The 13,950-nt window shown below is 46.2% G+C and overlaps 1 protein-coding gene across 1 annotated transcript in view; it reads left to right on the top strand.

The window, feature by feature from the left end:
- Positions 1–13,950, top strand: part of EPHA1 (EPH receptor A1) — an 80,082-nt gene that overhangs the window by 61,398 nt on the left and 4,734 nt on the right. Inside the window, exons 7-16 of the mRNA XM_083481409.1 lie at positions 748–872; positions 1,704–1,863; positions 5,148–5,241; positions 5,357–5,412; positions 7,004–7,126; positions 7,222–7,407; positions 8,498–8,559; positions 9,586–9,795; positions 11,426–11,575; positions 12,840–13,033. Coding sequence (XP_083337535.1) covers positions 748–872; positions 1,704–1,863; positions 5,148–5,241; positions 5,357–5,412; positions 7,004–7,126; positions 7,222–7,407; positions 8,498–8,559; positions 9,586–9,795; positions 11,426–11,575; positions 12,840–13,033 — 1,360 coding nt within the window. The remainder of the gene's footprint in view (positions 1–747; positions 873–1,703; positions 1,864–5,147; positions 5,242–5,356; positions 5,413–7,003; positions 7,127–7,221; positions 7,408–8,497; positions 8,560–9,585; positions 9,796–11,425; positions 11,576–12,839; positions 13,034–13,950) is intronic.

Raw genomic sequence — 13,950 nt, 5'->3', positions numbered from 1 at the left:
GCAAAATCTTTGTTGTGGATTCATCAGTGAAATAGGAAAGTTGATTCTTCAGTCTAACAGTTGCCAGTCAAAATGGCAAAAATTGTTTTGAGTTCCCTGGTGCCATCATAAGCACATGAACCGCTCCTTCTACCTTGTCGTGTGTGTGTGTGTGTGTGTGTGTGTGTGTGTGTGTGTGTGTGTGTTTAAAGAGTCAGATTTTTATGCTGCAGAAAGCATCTTATAAAGAGAGGTGGTCTTTTTGAACGCAGAGTTAATCCAGGACATATCTAAGGCAGGCTGTGGTACAGACAGCATTGTGGTTTCTTCTCTGGAGTCTGTGGGATTCCCAGAAACAAAAGTGACGTTGGAAATTCACACCCTTGTGCCTCAAGATGCCTTTAAGAGTTGTGTCATTCTTAGAAATGCACTTCTGTGTACAAGAAGCAGTATCCAAAAAGTGGAAGGAAGTGAAGTCAAATGGGAGCGAAAGTATGTGTGAAGGATGCTAGCAAGTTCTGACTCATGGGTCTCCTGGTCTGCTGCTCTAATGACAGCCCAAATGCGGCCCTAGAGACAGCTGCCTTACTTTGGCTCAGAGAAGGGCAAGCTCTGTGCAGAATTTGCTAGGTTTAGCCAATCTGCTGCTAACTGGGCAGAGCCAGGAAAAGCAATGAGATCCAGAGCTTTCACTAAGGGAATGGGGGGGTGGGATGAATTGCAAAGAGCAGGTTACACTTTGACCATCTCTCCTTTCTTTATGTGCAGTCCCTGGCAAGGTGACTGATCTCATCCTGGCAAGGCGAAATGACAGCAGCCTCTCTGTGACTTGGTCACCGACACGACATCGCAGCCGTAGCTCCGTGAACTACGAGGTTATGTACTTTGAGAAGGTGAGATATGCTCTTCCTTTGCTCAACACCTGCAAACTTCATCAATGTTCCCCTTCCATTTCACAAGCTCTTCAAGTCCTATAGCATATGGGTTTGGAACCTCTGGCCCATGGATTCAGTTTTGCCTGCCAGGCTGTTTCCCCCAAACCACACCTGATGTCATATGTGACGTTAGGTGTGCGGCTGGTAGAGATGTATTTGGATCAGCTGCTCACCCAGCTGGTCCCTTCAGAAAGCACCATTGAACTCCCTTCCCTGCACATCAGCTAAAGCACGAGGAGTTCAGTCCTGCTTGGCTGTTATCTCTCCCCGCATCCCCATGGACCAACTTTGGCAGGTGGGTGGGTGTCAGACACCTGATGCCATTATTATGAATTTAGGTGATGGACAGGTGGGTGCTAAAGATCTTGACTCCTGGGCCAGAAAGGTTCCCAACCCTTGCTATAAAGGTAAAGGGACCCCTGACCATTAGGTCCAGTTGTGGCCAACTCTGGGGTTGCGGCGCTCATCTCGCTTTATTGGCCGAGGAAGCCGGCGTCCAGCTTCCAGGTCATGTGGCCAGCATGACAAAGCCACTTCTGGCGAACCAGAGCAGCGCACGGAAACGCCGTTTACCTACCCGCCAGAGCGGTACCTATTTATCTACTTGCACTTTGACTTGCTTTCAAACTGCTAGGTTGGCAGGAGCAGGGATGAGCAACGGGAGCTCACCCCGTCGCGGGGATTTGAACCGCTGACCTTCTGATCGGCAAGTCGTAGGCTCTGTGGTTTAACCTACAGCGCCACCCGCATCCCCAACCCTTGCTATAGCACAGCCTAATTGTTTTGCAGGGAGAAGAGAAGCACTACACTGTTCAACACCTCCAGGAACCCCAAGTAACTTTGGCAAATCTGCAGCCTGACACAGCTTACCTGATGCGTGTGCGCTCCATCACAGACTCTGTAGCTGGGCCATATTCCCAGGAACAAGAATTCCGCACTCTTCCACAAGGTAGACCCCTTGATGCCCCACTTTGTTTGTAAAGGAGGGATTCTTGCTAATGGATTTGGGACTAAACTAGATGCAAGGAACAATTCAGATTGGGATTGTGTTGCAAGTGTAGGAAGCTAATTTTCCACCCACTCCAAGCTGTTTTTCTAAAGGAAGTCACCCCATCCCTGAAGTTGCTATTTGTGACATTACCTACCATTACACCACTGGTGTATGTGGATTTTCATAAGGAAGATAAGGAAAATGGAACAAACTTACACATACATACACACACTTACTTGCAACTTTTCCAGGCATTGTATGGTAGTGTTCCTGTACAATCTTTTTTACTCAATGGGCTCTAAAACACTTGAGGTCATACTTTTTTGCTGTTAGGAAAGTGATGGGAAAATGCATTATAAAGTGTAGGATAACAGTTTATTTATAGTCTCTGTACAAACAAATCAGGATGGGTGCTCAATATATAAATTTCTAGGAGGCATCTAGATACTGTCACAGCTTCCTTTTTAAATTGTTTTACTAATATACTGTTTGGTTTTTCGGCATGGTAATTAGAAATGCTTTCAGATCTGCATTGCAAAACTAAAATTAAATGCAAACAACTTCCCTTTGGAGACTGAGAGCTGTTTCATGCAGCAGTCGTATTTGCTGCCTGAAGCTCCCCTCTTTGTTACACCAGCTTCCTGCAAGGAATGCATAAACTGTGTGGGGCAAGTCTATGTGCCTAAACTCCTGGAGACATGAACCTGTAAACCCTTCTTACTGTGGCTTTCTAGTGCCTCTTGTTGCTAAATTTATTACTTTCTCTTCACCCACAGGTCCCAGAGCAGGTTACAGCAACTTAAAATTCATAAGAAAAAAACAGTTAAGACAAGTCACAAGAATAGGTTGGGTGCTGATAAGGTATCAGAGGCCAGGATAAAGAGGCACATTGACAGCATCCACCCAAAGCTGTAAAGAAGCCAGACACACCTCTTGTGGGGAGAGAATTCCACAATGTAATAATAATAATAATAATAATAATAATAATAATAATAATAATAATAATATAATTTATTTATGCCCCGCCATCTGGCTGAGTTTCCCCAGCCACTCTGGGCGGCTTCCAATCAAGTGTTAAAAACAGTACAGCATTGAATACTTCCTTGAACTTCCTTGAAACAGGGCTGCCTTCAGATGTCTTTTAAAGATAGGATAGCTACTTATTTCCTTCACATCTGAAGGCAGGGTGTTCCACAGGGTAGGTGTGGTGCCTGTGGAACAGGCCCTCTGTCTGGTTCCCTCACTTCTCGCAATGAGGGAACCGCCAGAAGGCCCTCGGCGCTGGATCTCAGTGTCCGGGCTGAACAATGGGGGTGGAGACGCTCCTTCAGGTATACAGGACCAAGGCCGTTTAGGGCTTTAAAGGTCAGCACCAACACTTTGGATTGTGCTCGGAAACGTACTGGGAGCCAATGTAGATCTCTCAGGACTGGTGTTATGTGGTCCCAGTGGCCACTCCCAGTCACCAGTCTTGCTGCCACATTCTGGAATAATTGCAGTTTCCGGGACACCTTCAAACGTAGCCCCATGTAAAGCGCATTGCAGTAGTCCAAGCGGGAGATAACTAGAGCATGCACCACTCTGGTGAGACAGTCTGCGGGCAGGTAGGGTCTCAGCCTGCGTACCAGGTGGAGCTGGTAGACAGCTGCCTTGGACACAGAATTAACCTGCGCCTCCATGGACAGCTGTGAGTCCAAATGACTCCCAGGCTGCGCATCTGGTCCTTCAGGGGCACAGTTACCCCATTCAGGACCAGGTAATGTAGAGGCTGTCACAGACAATGCCTTATCCTGGGCCACCACACCCCCAAACTTCTGAGGGAAGTAGAACTACCAAGAGGGCCCTCTCTGCTGGTCCTAACACCTGAGTGGGTCTGTTGGCACACCTTGTGCATTTGCTGTGGCATAAACATGTGCAACAATCTGCTAAGAACAATGGCTGTATGAAACTTCTCTGAAACCCATCCACTCCCCAGTATGGCCCTTGGATGAGATAAATAAGGTCAGCAAAGGCATTATAGGAAACTAGAACTAAGGATAACGCCAAGCATTGTTTCCAAAAAAAGAAAGAAATGCACTTTAAAAAATTATCCACACAGCACTCAGTACTGAAAGTGTAATTGGGATCCGGGCCAAGCCACTCACTTACTAGTGGTTCCATACCCAACGTAAATACTGAAGAAAGCATTTGGGATAAATTTGGCATTGACATCATGAGCATACACTTCATAACAGTTCAGCTCCTCAAGTCCTTCCAATGACCTCTCAGATCAGGTATTTATAGATAAAGAGTTTTGATAAATAGGACAGCAAAAGAACACCCAGGGTGCTCACTGTTTGCGTTGGGGTTTAATACGCGTTCACTTTCTGTGTATATTAAAGCACAAAAAGTATCAGGGTTGTGTTTGCCTGGGGCTGACGTGCCTGCCTGGGGAATGGGGTTGTTGTTGTTTAGTCGTTTAGTTGTGACCCTTTTTGTGACCCCATGGACCAGAGCACGCCAGGCACGCCTGTCTTCCACTGCCTCCCGCAGTTTGGTCAAACTCATGCTGGTAGCTTCGAGAACACTGTCCAACCATCTCATCCTCTGTCATCTCCTTCTCCTTGTGCCCTCCATCTTTCCCAACATCAGGGTCTTTTCCAAGGGGTCTTCTCTTCTCATGAGGTAGCCAAAGTATTGGAGCCTCAGCTTCAGGATCTGTCCTTCCAGTGAGCACTCAGGGGTGATTTCCTTCAGAATGGAGAGGTCTGATCTTCTTGCAGTCTACTCCAGCACCATAATTCAAAAGCATCAATTCCTCCAGCACCATAATTCAAAAGCATCAATTCTTCGGCGATCAACCTTCTTTATAGTCCAGCTTTCACTTCCATACATCACTACTGGGGCTTTCACTTCCATACATCACTACTGGGGGGAATGAAGTTATCTCACTTATATACATTGTAGGAAACATGTAAGTAGCATTTATATGCACAAAGTAGACCAAAGAATTCATGGTCTGTACTCTGCATAATCGGAGGCAAAGCTGGTGCGTTATTGGACATTGAGCTCCAAGCGTATATGTTACTTCTTCATTACTTTTCCTTACATCTGGTTGAAACAAATCCCGTGCTTTCACATACCTATGCATACAGTTACTCTGAATCCCTATGGAAATCCAGATATATTTCTGGAGTGGTGAGCCCTGGCTAGGGTGGCCTGGTGCTGGAACGGTGTCTATAACCTGCGTTTTGCTCTTGCAGACACTGGGATGCCCTCTGGAGGAGTGATTGTCAGCATAATCTTTGGAGTTCTGCTGTTTATCGGTCTGGTTGTCGGTCTCCTTGTTTGCCGAAGGTAGAGATGGTGGTTTGCGAGGGTGGAGGGAATCCTGGGCATTGTTATTTGGTTTGTTCTGTGCTCTGGATGGTTATACCGTCTCTGTTCTGATGTTTATCCTTATCTGTTTTAGGCACTCTTATCGACGCGGAGCCCGGCGATGCCACAAGCAATCCGGCTACGACCGAGGTGAGCGCCTGGAGTCAGGGAAGGCAGAGGAGGTGAAAGGCTTAGGAGTTCAGAGCCCCAAACTACATGTAAATGCAGACCAGCCAGACGAGCATTTGAGAATATCAAAAGCCACTTTGATGGGGATGGTCAGTAGTGCAGGGTTTTTTAGGGGGCATGTGTGTGCAGGGAGAGTGATGATTAACTTTTCCTCAGTAGGTGTACTTCTGCTCCAAATTCCTCCCTCCATGCTACGTCCCTCAATCTGAAGTCCAGATACATATTGCCAAGCACAAGCTTACACTCAGGCCCACCAACTGTAAGGGGCCGCCTTGTCTTCAGCCTCTTCAATATTTGTTGGAAAGGGCCGGGACAGCTCAGTGCTGAGGGGGCCTGGCATGCGCCATCACACACATTACGTGTTGCAGCTTCAGCAGCTGGCTCTTTCAGAGTGCTCGGTCTCCTCCAGGCAGCATGACGTCACACTGTGACATCACACTCACGCGATATACGACAGGCCCCCTCTTTTTAAAAAAATGATTTTTACTGGTTTTGCAAAATAAATCTCACAATTAACACAATTAAATTTTAGAGTCAAACAAGAGTCTTCCGAATCTTAGGACTTACCTCCTCCCCTCCAGGATCCTGCCAGAGCCCTCACGCCTCCTACCCAAGCCCAGCCACGGACTGGGGATACGTCAAATGTTGCTGAGGACCGCACTATAAGACCTCGCTTGTTGGACTACCCTGATCTAAAATCTTTAAAATAAAATAAAAGCTGAATATCCAGGCAAGAAGCCTGGGATATTATTGCTCATTCACCACCACCACCACAGCCCACTTCTCCCTGTGTCTATAACCTTGAACGAATTTCCACCTTACTTTTCATCCATGGCTCTGTTTCCCCCACATTCGTCCATCTGAAGTCCTGTTCTATATTTTTCCTAGCATGGTCATAGGGAAACCACAACACTCAGGCCTAGTTAGGGCCTCAGATCTTAGGAGATTGGGTGATCCATGCTCATCCTTCCAGCACCTGATGTCGCATGTGGCATTGGGCATGGGAGAGTTCAAGGCGCAGGTGCTTTGAAGGAAGAATTAGGAGCACACTCCCAAGTGTGCTTTTGTTTCTTCCTTTGCAGGCAAAATTCAGTGCTTTTAAAACTTGGCAACTTTTCCTGTTCTCCTTCAGCTTCAGTACGTTTGCTCTAGTAGCTTTAGATTTACTTTCCCAAGCCAATACGTTTAGGGCTGTGATGTTGGCTGGGGGAATTCTTGCGTCTTACTGTACCGAAAGAGCCGCAAAACCTTTGTGCAGAAATCATTTACAGTGATGGTGTTATGTACTGAAGTTCTCACCCTGGGCCAGCAGGGGGATACTGTAGATAGTTATGCAAATAAGGGATCGAAAGTGACATTCAGTGGATAGTTTTAGAAAGTTGTTACAGTAACGTTGTACTGGAGCTCTATATAAGCAGGCTGACTGAACCCTTCAGTTCAGTTCAGTTCTGTTCTGGTCTGTAAATAAACAAGAGCTGTTTGAAGAATCGCTGTGTCGTCTGTGTCGTCTGATATGTTCACCCACAACTTAACAGATGACTCTTTATTACAGATGAGATTTGGTTGAAGCCATACGTTGACCTCCAGCCCTATGACGATCCCAGCAGGGGAGTCCTAGAATTCACAAAAGAGCTAGACCCATCTGTTGTCACCATGGATACTGTTATTGGTGAAGGTGCGTATCATGAGGTTTCTGCTCTCTCTGGTCAGGAGATCCCCTTTTTCTATATCCCTAATACCCGCTTTTTCTTTCCTCTGAATGCTTCACAGGCGAGTTTGGGGAGGTCTACTGTGGGAACCTGCGTTTCCCAGGGAAGGAACGTGTCGTGGTGGCCATCAAGACCTTGAAGTCAACTTACTCAGACTCAACATGGTGGAACTTCTTGCGCGAGGCGACGATCATGGGCCAGTTCAATCACCCCAACATTGTCCGCTTGGAAGGAGTCGTTACAAAACGTAAGGGCTCAGCCATAATAATAATAATAATTTATTTTTTATTTTTTATACCCCGCCCATCTGGCTGGGCTTCCCCAGCCAATCTGGGCGGCTTCCAAAAAAATATTAAAATACTGCAATACATCAAACACTAAAAGCTTCCCTAAACAGGGCTGCCTTCAGATGTCTTCTAAAGTCTGGTAGTTGTTGTTCTCTTTGACATCTGGTGGGAGGGCGTTCCACAGGGCGGGTGCCACTACCGAGAAGGCCCTCTGCCTGGTTCCCTGTAACTTGGCTTCTTGCAGTGAGGGAACCACCAGAAGGCCCTCATCGCTGGACCTCAGTGTATACTCCTTCAGGTATACAGGACCAAGGCCATTTAGGGCTTTAAAGGTCAGCACCAACACTTTGAATTGTGCTCAGAAATGTACTGGGAGCCAATGTAGGTCTTTCAGGACAGGTGTTATGTGGTCTCGGCGGCCGCTCCCAGTCACCAGTCTGGCTGCCGCGTTCTGGATTAGTTGTAGTTTCCGGGTCACCTTCAAAGGTAACATGATGGGGCAGGAGCGTCTGGTGGTGGAATGGGACTGTTCTCACTACGTGGAATCACCAGTGATTGTGAGGCTTCTGTGGAAGGTACTGGAGCAGCATGTGGGAGCTACCAGATTCAGTCCTTGGCATCTCCAATGAGAATAATAATAATTTATTTATTTTTGTACCCTGCCCATCTGACTGGTTTGCCCCAGCCACTCTGAGTGGCTTTCCAACATGCATAAAAACATAATAAAACACCAACATTAAAAAGCTTTCCTACGCAGGGCTGCCTTCAGATGTCTTCTAAAGTTTATATACTTATTCCATAATAATAATAATAATAATAATAATAATAATAATAATAATAATAGAAATCATCACTGCCCTGTGAGCTTGGAGGACTACAAAGCAGACGATAACTGGGCAAGAGAGACCAGAAGCTACGTGTGTTCAAAAGGTTAAAATGACTTTTCCATTTGGATTTTGGGGGGAAGCCCAGAGAACCATTGCCAACCAGATGGGAAGGAAGGTGAGGGCAGGGCTAGTAATTTTCTTTTCTTTTCTTTTCTCTTCCCAGGACACCCAATGATGATTATCACAGAATACATGGAAAATGGGGCTCTGGACACCTTCTTACGGGTGAGTCCTTTTTCGTCAGCCACTTAGGCATCGCCGGTTGGTAAAGCTGTATCAGAGCTGTATTAATTCAGATTGCAGGTGGAGATTCCATGCAAAAGGAAATTCAACCTAAGAAAATGAGCACGTTGGAGAGAGAAGGGTCAGCTAGAACCCGTCCCAATGCCAAATCATTTTCTATATGCACACTTTTTTATTTTTGCATGGAGGAGTATTTAGCCATGTCATTCCCCAATGCCACTACGAAGTGATGGAGCCTGAGTTCTTTTCTGCAGTTTTCTTTTAGCATTATTGGGTTGTTGTTGTTGTTTTAGATTAATTTGATAAGATTTAATTTATATTAGCCATCTTGGAATCTCTTACCTTGAACGGCTGGATATTCTTGGGAACTGAGTATCTTGGGGCATGCCTGGATAAGTTGTGACCGACTGGGCTGAATGTAGACCCATCAGCCATATCCACCAGCCCATCAGGAACGCCAGACCCCCCCTCCCCAGATTTTGTGGTCTATCTGGGACTAAGAAGCAAAGGGCTGGCAAGCCACAGTCCATGACTGTTGCACACTGTATTTGTTTTTTGGTGGGACACAGGCTGGGGTGGCCACAGAGCCTAGGACTTGCTGATCAGAAGGTCGGCGGTTCGAATCCCCGCAACGGGGTGAGCTCCCGCTGCTTGGTCCCTGCTCCTGCTAACCTAGCAGCTCGAAAGCACGTCAAGCGCAAGTAGATAAATAGGTACCGCTCCGGTGGGAAGGTAAACAGCATTTCCATGCGCTGCTCTGGTTCACCAGAAGCGGCTTAGTCATGCTGGCCACATGACCTGGAAGCTGTGTGCCAGCTCCCTTGGCCAGTAAAGCAAGATGAGCGCTGCAACCCCAGAGTCGGCCACGACTGGACCTAATGGTCAGGGGTCCCTTTACCTTTATAACGTTTCATTGCCATGACAATTCCGAAACTTCATTCTTTACTTTGAAACAAGCGGCTAAGCGCAGGGAGAAGACTTTTCTATGTGCCTGTATTTGTGTTTCAGGAGAACATGGACAAGTTCAGTGCGGTGCAGCTTGTGACGATGCTGCAGGGCATTGCCTCGGGAATGACCTACCTGTCAGACCGCAACTATGTGCACCGGGACCTGGCGGCCCGCAACATTCTGGTGTCTCATAACCTTCAGTGCAAGGTTTCAGATTTTGGTCTTTCTCGGATATTAGAAAACGACGTGGAGGGAACTTACGAAACGAAGGTAAAATTGTGAAAACAAGAGAAATGAAGTAGGGAGTAGGGCTGGGTGATGTATCAATATATTATCCAAAACTGGTTTGAAGTCCATATCGTGATATTAGTTTCATAGTTTTTCACCTGGCAGTATATTGATGTGTGTGTGTGTGCGCTACGCAATAATCACAGCATGGGAAAAACTATGAAGCCAGCCAATGCCTCTCCACATAGTTCCATCCTGATTTCAGACATTGTGATATATCAGTATTTGCAGTGTTTAGCTGGTGATATATCAAGATGCACAAATAACTGGGACATTTAGGTCAGTTGTTGTATTAAGGTAACTTTTCCCCCCGTGTGACCTTGGCTCTGTGCCAGCAGAAGACAGGCTGCTGTTTCTCTTGTAGAGCTGGGCCAAAACTAACACACTTACTCAGAACTCCAATGAGCCAAACGGCAGGTAACTTTCTGATTGTTTAGACTGGGAATGGTGAAATGGCTATATAAAGTACCGTATTTTTTGCTCTATAAGACTCACTTTTTCCCTCCTAAAAAGTAAGGGGAAATGTGTGTGCGTCTTATGGAGTCAATGCAGGCTGCACAGCTATCACAGAAGCCAGAACAGCAAGAGGGATTGCTACTTTCACTGCACAGCAATCGCTCTTGCTGTTCTGGCTTCTGAGATTCAGAATATTTTTTTTCTTGTTTTCCTCCTCCAAAAACTAGGTGCATCTTGTGGTCTGGTGCATCTTACAGAGCAAAAAATACGGTACTTAAGGGAGTAACACAGACCAAGTCAGAGCATTCTCAGAAATAAAGTTTTATTTTTTAAAAGTACAAAAAAATGGTAATTGAACAGTGGGAAACTTTCCAGGAACTGAGAGGGAAAGAGGAAGAAGGGGCTGTACAACATGACTTTGGTGTCAAGAGGCAGAAGGAAGAAGACAATTAAAGTCTGAAATGTAGTCAGAGAGAAGAGAACTTCACCAATCCTTTTCAGTTTTGTCAGAGAATGGGCACCAGGGTCCAAGGGTATGAAGATGAGCATCCAACAGGACCCTGGCTGGGATGTCTGCCAGAAATCTAACATACTTTAAAGAACTGGGACGTGGAGACTCAAAGAGGGCCAGGACCATTATAGACTTGAGAAGGGAGGGGCTTGATGGATATAAAAGGATGGTGTTGGAAGAGTGATTTCCAGGTTTGAACTAAAATAAGTTTAATGTTTTCTAGTACTACTAATATCCTACTCTTTAATTAAGTAGGCAATTGATAATATTGGACCTCAAGGGAGCTTGGGCATTTGCCTTCTAAGGAGGTCTAAGTCTAGCTGGGTTGGGGGCTACTCTCTTCTCTATGTCATTAGAGAATTTTGTCAAGCAACCTGGATTTTGCCCTCTGCATCTTGATAAATTACTTCCTTCTACATTCAAACAAAATGGAAACTTTATGATCCAAGGTTCCAAGGAACACCAGCTTGAGCTCCTGGCAACAACGCCACGTTTTGCTTGCTTGCTTACTTACGTGTGTGTGAGTTTCACATATTTTTTCTTCCCTAGGGAAGGAAGCAGAGAGTGGCTTTGTGGGCTCCTAGATTGCAGTTGAATAGCCAAACCGTAGTTTCCATTTCACAGTTGCAACCTCTTTTTCAACAGGGTGGCAAGATCCCTATCCGATGGACAGCGCCTGAAGCTATTGCCCATCGAATCTTCACCTCAGCCAGTGATATCTGGAGTTTTGGCATTGTCATGTGGGAGGTGCTGTCCTATGGCGACAAGCCATATGGGGATATGACCAATCAGGAGGTAAGAGGGTCAAGGGAAACGCTTATTGAGCAAGGAAACCACCTCCTGGATTAGCGGAGCTGGAGCTGAACTAGAAGAGATTGTGATAAAGAACACGTTTCCAGATTTCCCCATGGCCCAAAATTCCATTTTCTACTTTCCTGAAGGGAGCAGCCATAGTTGGGCAGCCCAACTGAGATCCATTAGTCATGAGTTTCAGTACATTAACCAATTTGATTAAATCTGCATAGGAGAAAAAACAATGGGTTGCGTCCAGTGCTCTGCCAGCATAAATCTGTGGGTGCAGTAGAGCTTCCATTTCCTCTTCTCCACACACTCCCAAATCCACTTTGGAGATCTCCCAACCCCCTGAAGCTGATTTGGGGGGCATGCAGGGGCTGGAGGGAATGTGGGTGGCGCTGTGGGTTAAACCACAGAGCCTAGGACTTGTTGATCAGAAGGTCGGTGGTTCAAATCCCCGCGACGGGGTGAGCTCCCGTTGCTCAATCCCTGCTCCTGCCAACCTAGCAGTTCGAAAGCACGTCAAAGTGCAAGTAGATAAATAGGGGAAGGTAAACGGCGTTTCCATGCGCTGCTCTGGTTTGCAGAAGCGGCTTAGTCATGCTGGCCACATGACCCGGAAGCTGTATGCTGGATCCCTCGGCCAATAAAGCGAGATAAGCGCCTCAACCCCAGAGTCGGCCACAACTGGACCTAATGGTCAGGGGTCCCTTTATCTTTACTAGGGGCAAGTCCTAGGCTCTGTGGTTTAACCCACAGTGCCACACGCGTCCCTTGTACTCGGACATAATCCCTGGAAAAAGCAGAGAAAAAGTGTGAAGCTCTGAGAGGAAGAGGAAACTCTTTGTTACCAGCAAAGCTCAAGTTTTGGATACGGCCCAGCAGTTTAGAAGGGAACCTCACACACTGCTTTCAAAAGACGTGCATCTAATACAGTAGCAGCATCTCTCCTTTAAGAAGTATTTCTCCTTCTCAAACACGCGGAAATGGATGCATTTTCTAAGATGCCGCTCATCCATAACTTTTGCTGTTCAACTTGTATCGGAATTACTTTTAACAGAAGAATGTGGTGACCTCCTTAGCTCATACGTTTTTAATGAATTAATCAAATGGATTAAATGTGGCAGTTCCAATTGCAAAGGATTTCCCAATATTTAAACATTACTCGCCTGAGAAAGTAGTCCTCGACTCCAGTTTCTTAGGTAGCTGTGTTCTAAGGAATGTTTGCCCTGTTCACAGTGATCTTGTGTTTTACCTGGAACAGGTGATGAAGAGCATAGAGGATGGGTATCGGCTCCCCCCACCTGTGGACTGCCCATCCGTCCTTTACGAGATCATGAAGGTGTGTTGGTCATATGACCGGACCCGGAGACCCCGCTTCCGGGAGATCTTCGCTCAGCTAGAGCACTTCATCTCCAGTCCACATTTGCTTCGAACTGTGGCCGACTTTGACCCCAGGTAAGTGATACGCAGGGCAATACTTAGGGGACAGAGCTGTGTAAATTTGTGTGCATGCACACGGGCGCACACACACACACAAAGGGGAAGAATAAAAAAAAAAAGCTGAATTCTAAGTGCGATCTTACAGCGTTACCTTGGTTCTTGAATGGCTTAGTTGTCGAACAAATCGGCTCCCGAACACTGCAAACCCGGAAGTAAGCGTTCTGGTTTGCAAACGTTTTTTGGAAGCCGAACGTCTGACGCGGCTTCCTTCCGCTTGAGTGCAGGAAGCTCCTGCAGCCAATCGGAAGCCGCACCTTGGTTTTTGAACAGTTTCGGGAGTTGAATGGACTCCTGGAACAGATTACCGTATTTTTTGCTCTATAACACACACCAGACCATAACACGCACGTAGTTTTTAGAGGAGAAAAACAAGAAAAAAAATATTCTAAACAAAATAGTGGATATATGATTTTTGTGGTTCATGCTGTGGCCACAGACATGTGATCTGACAGTGAGTTTGGAGTAGCCCAATGCAAAAATCCATGTGGATCCATGCTTTGTAACCACGGAGGAGGGAAGGAAGGGGAACCATGGATCCTCTGCTCACGACTGCAGCAGATCCCCCTGCCACCTGCAGGCATTCCCTCCATAACATGCACAGACATTTCCCCTTACTTTCTAGGAGGAAAAAAGTGAGTGTTATGGGGCAAAAAATACAGTAAGTTCGAGAACCAAGGAACCACTGTATTTATATATATTATTTGATAGTCACTTTTCTGACCAAGTTAATTCAAAGTGGCTTTCATGAAAACAAATTAAAAACCAACATTAAAAACCTAAAAACACGAATGTAGGACCAGAGGTCCCACCCCAAATTAAGGGGCCCAAAGCTCAGGAGAAAAGGACTTGCCTGGCACCTAAAACTGGATAAA

Source organism: Podarcis liolepis (genome assembly GCF_965112155.1).
Source record: "Podarcis liolepis genome assembly, chromosome: 17".
NCBI classification, from domain to species: Eukaryota; Metazoa; Chordata; class Lepidosauria; order Squamata; family Lacertidae; genus Podarcis; species Podarcis liolepis.
This window is presented reverse-complemented; position numbering and strand designations above follow the sequence as displayed.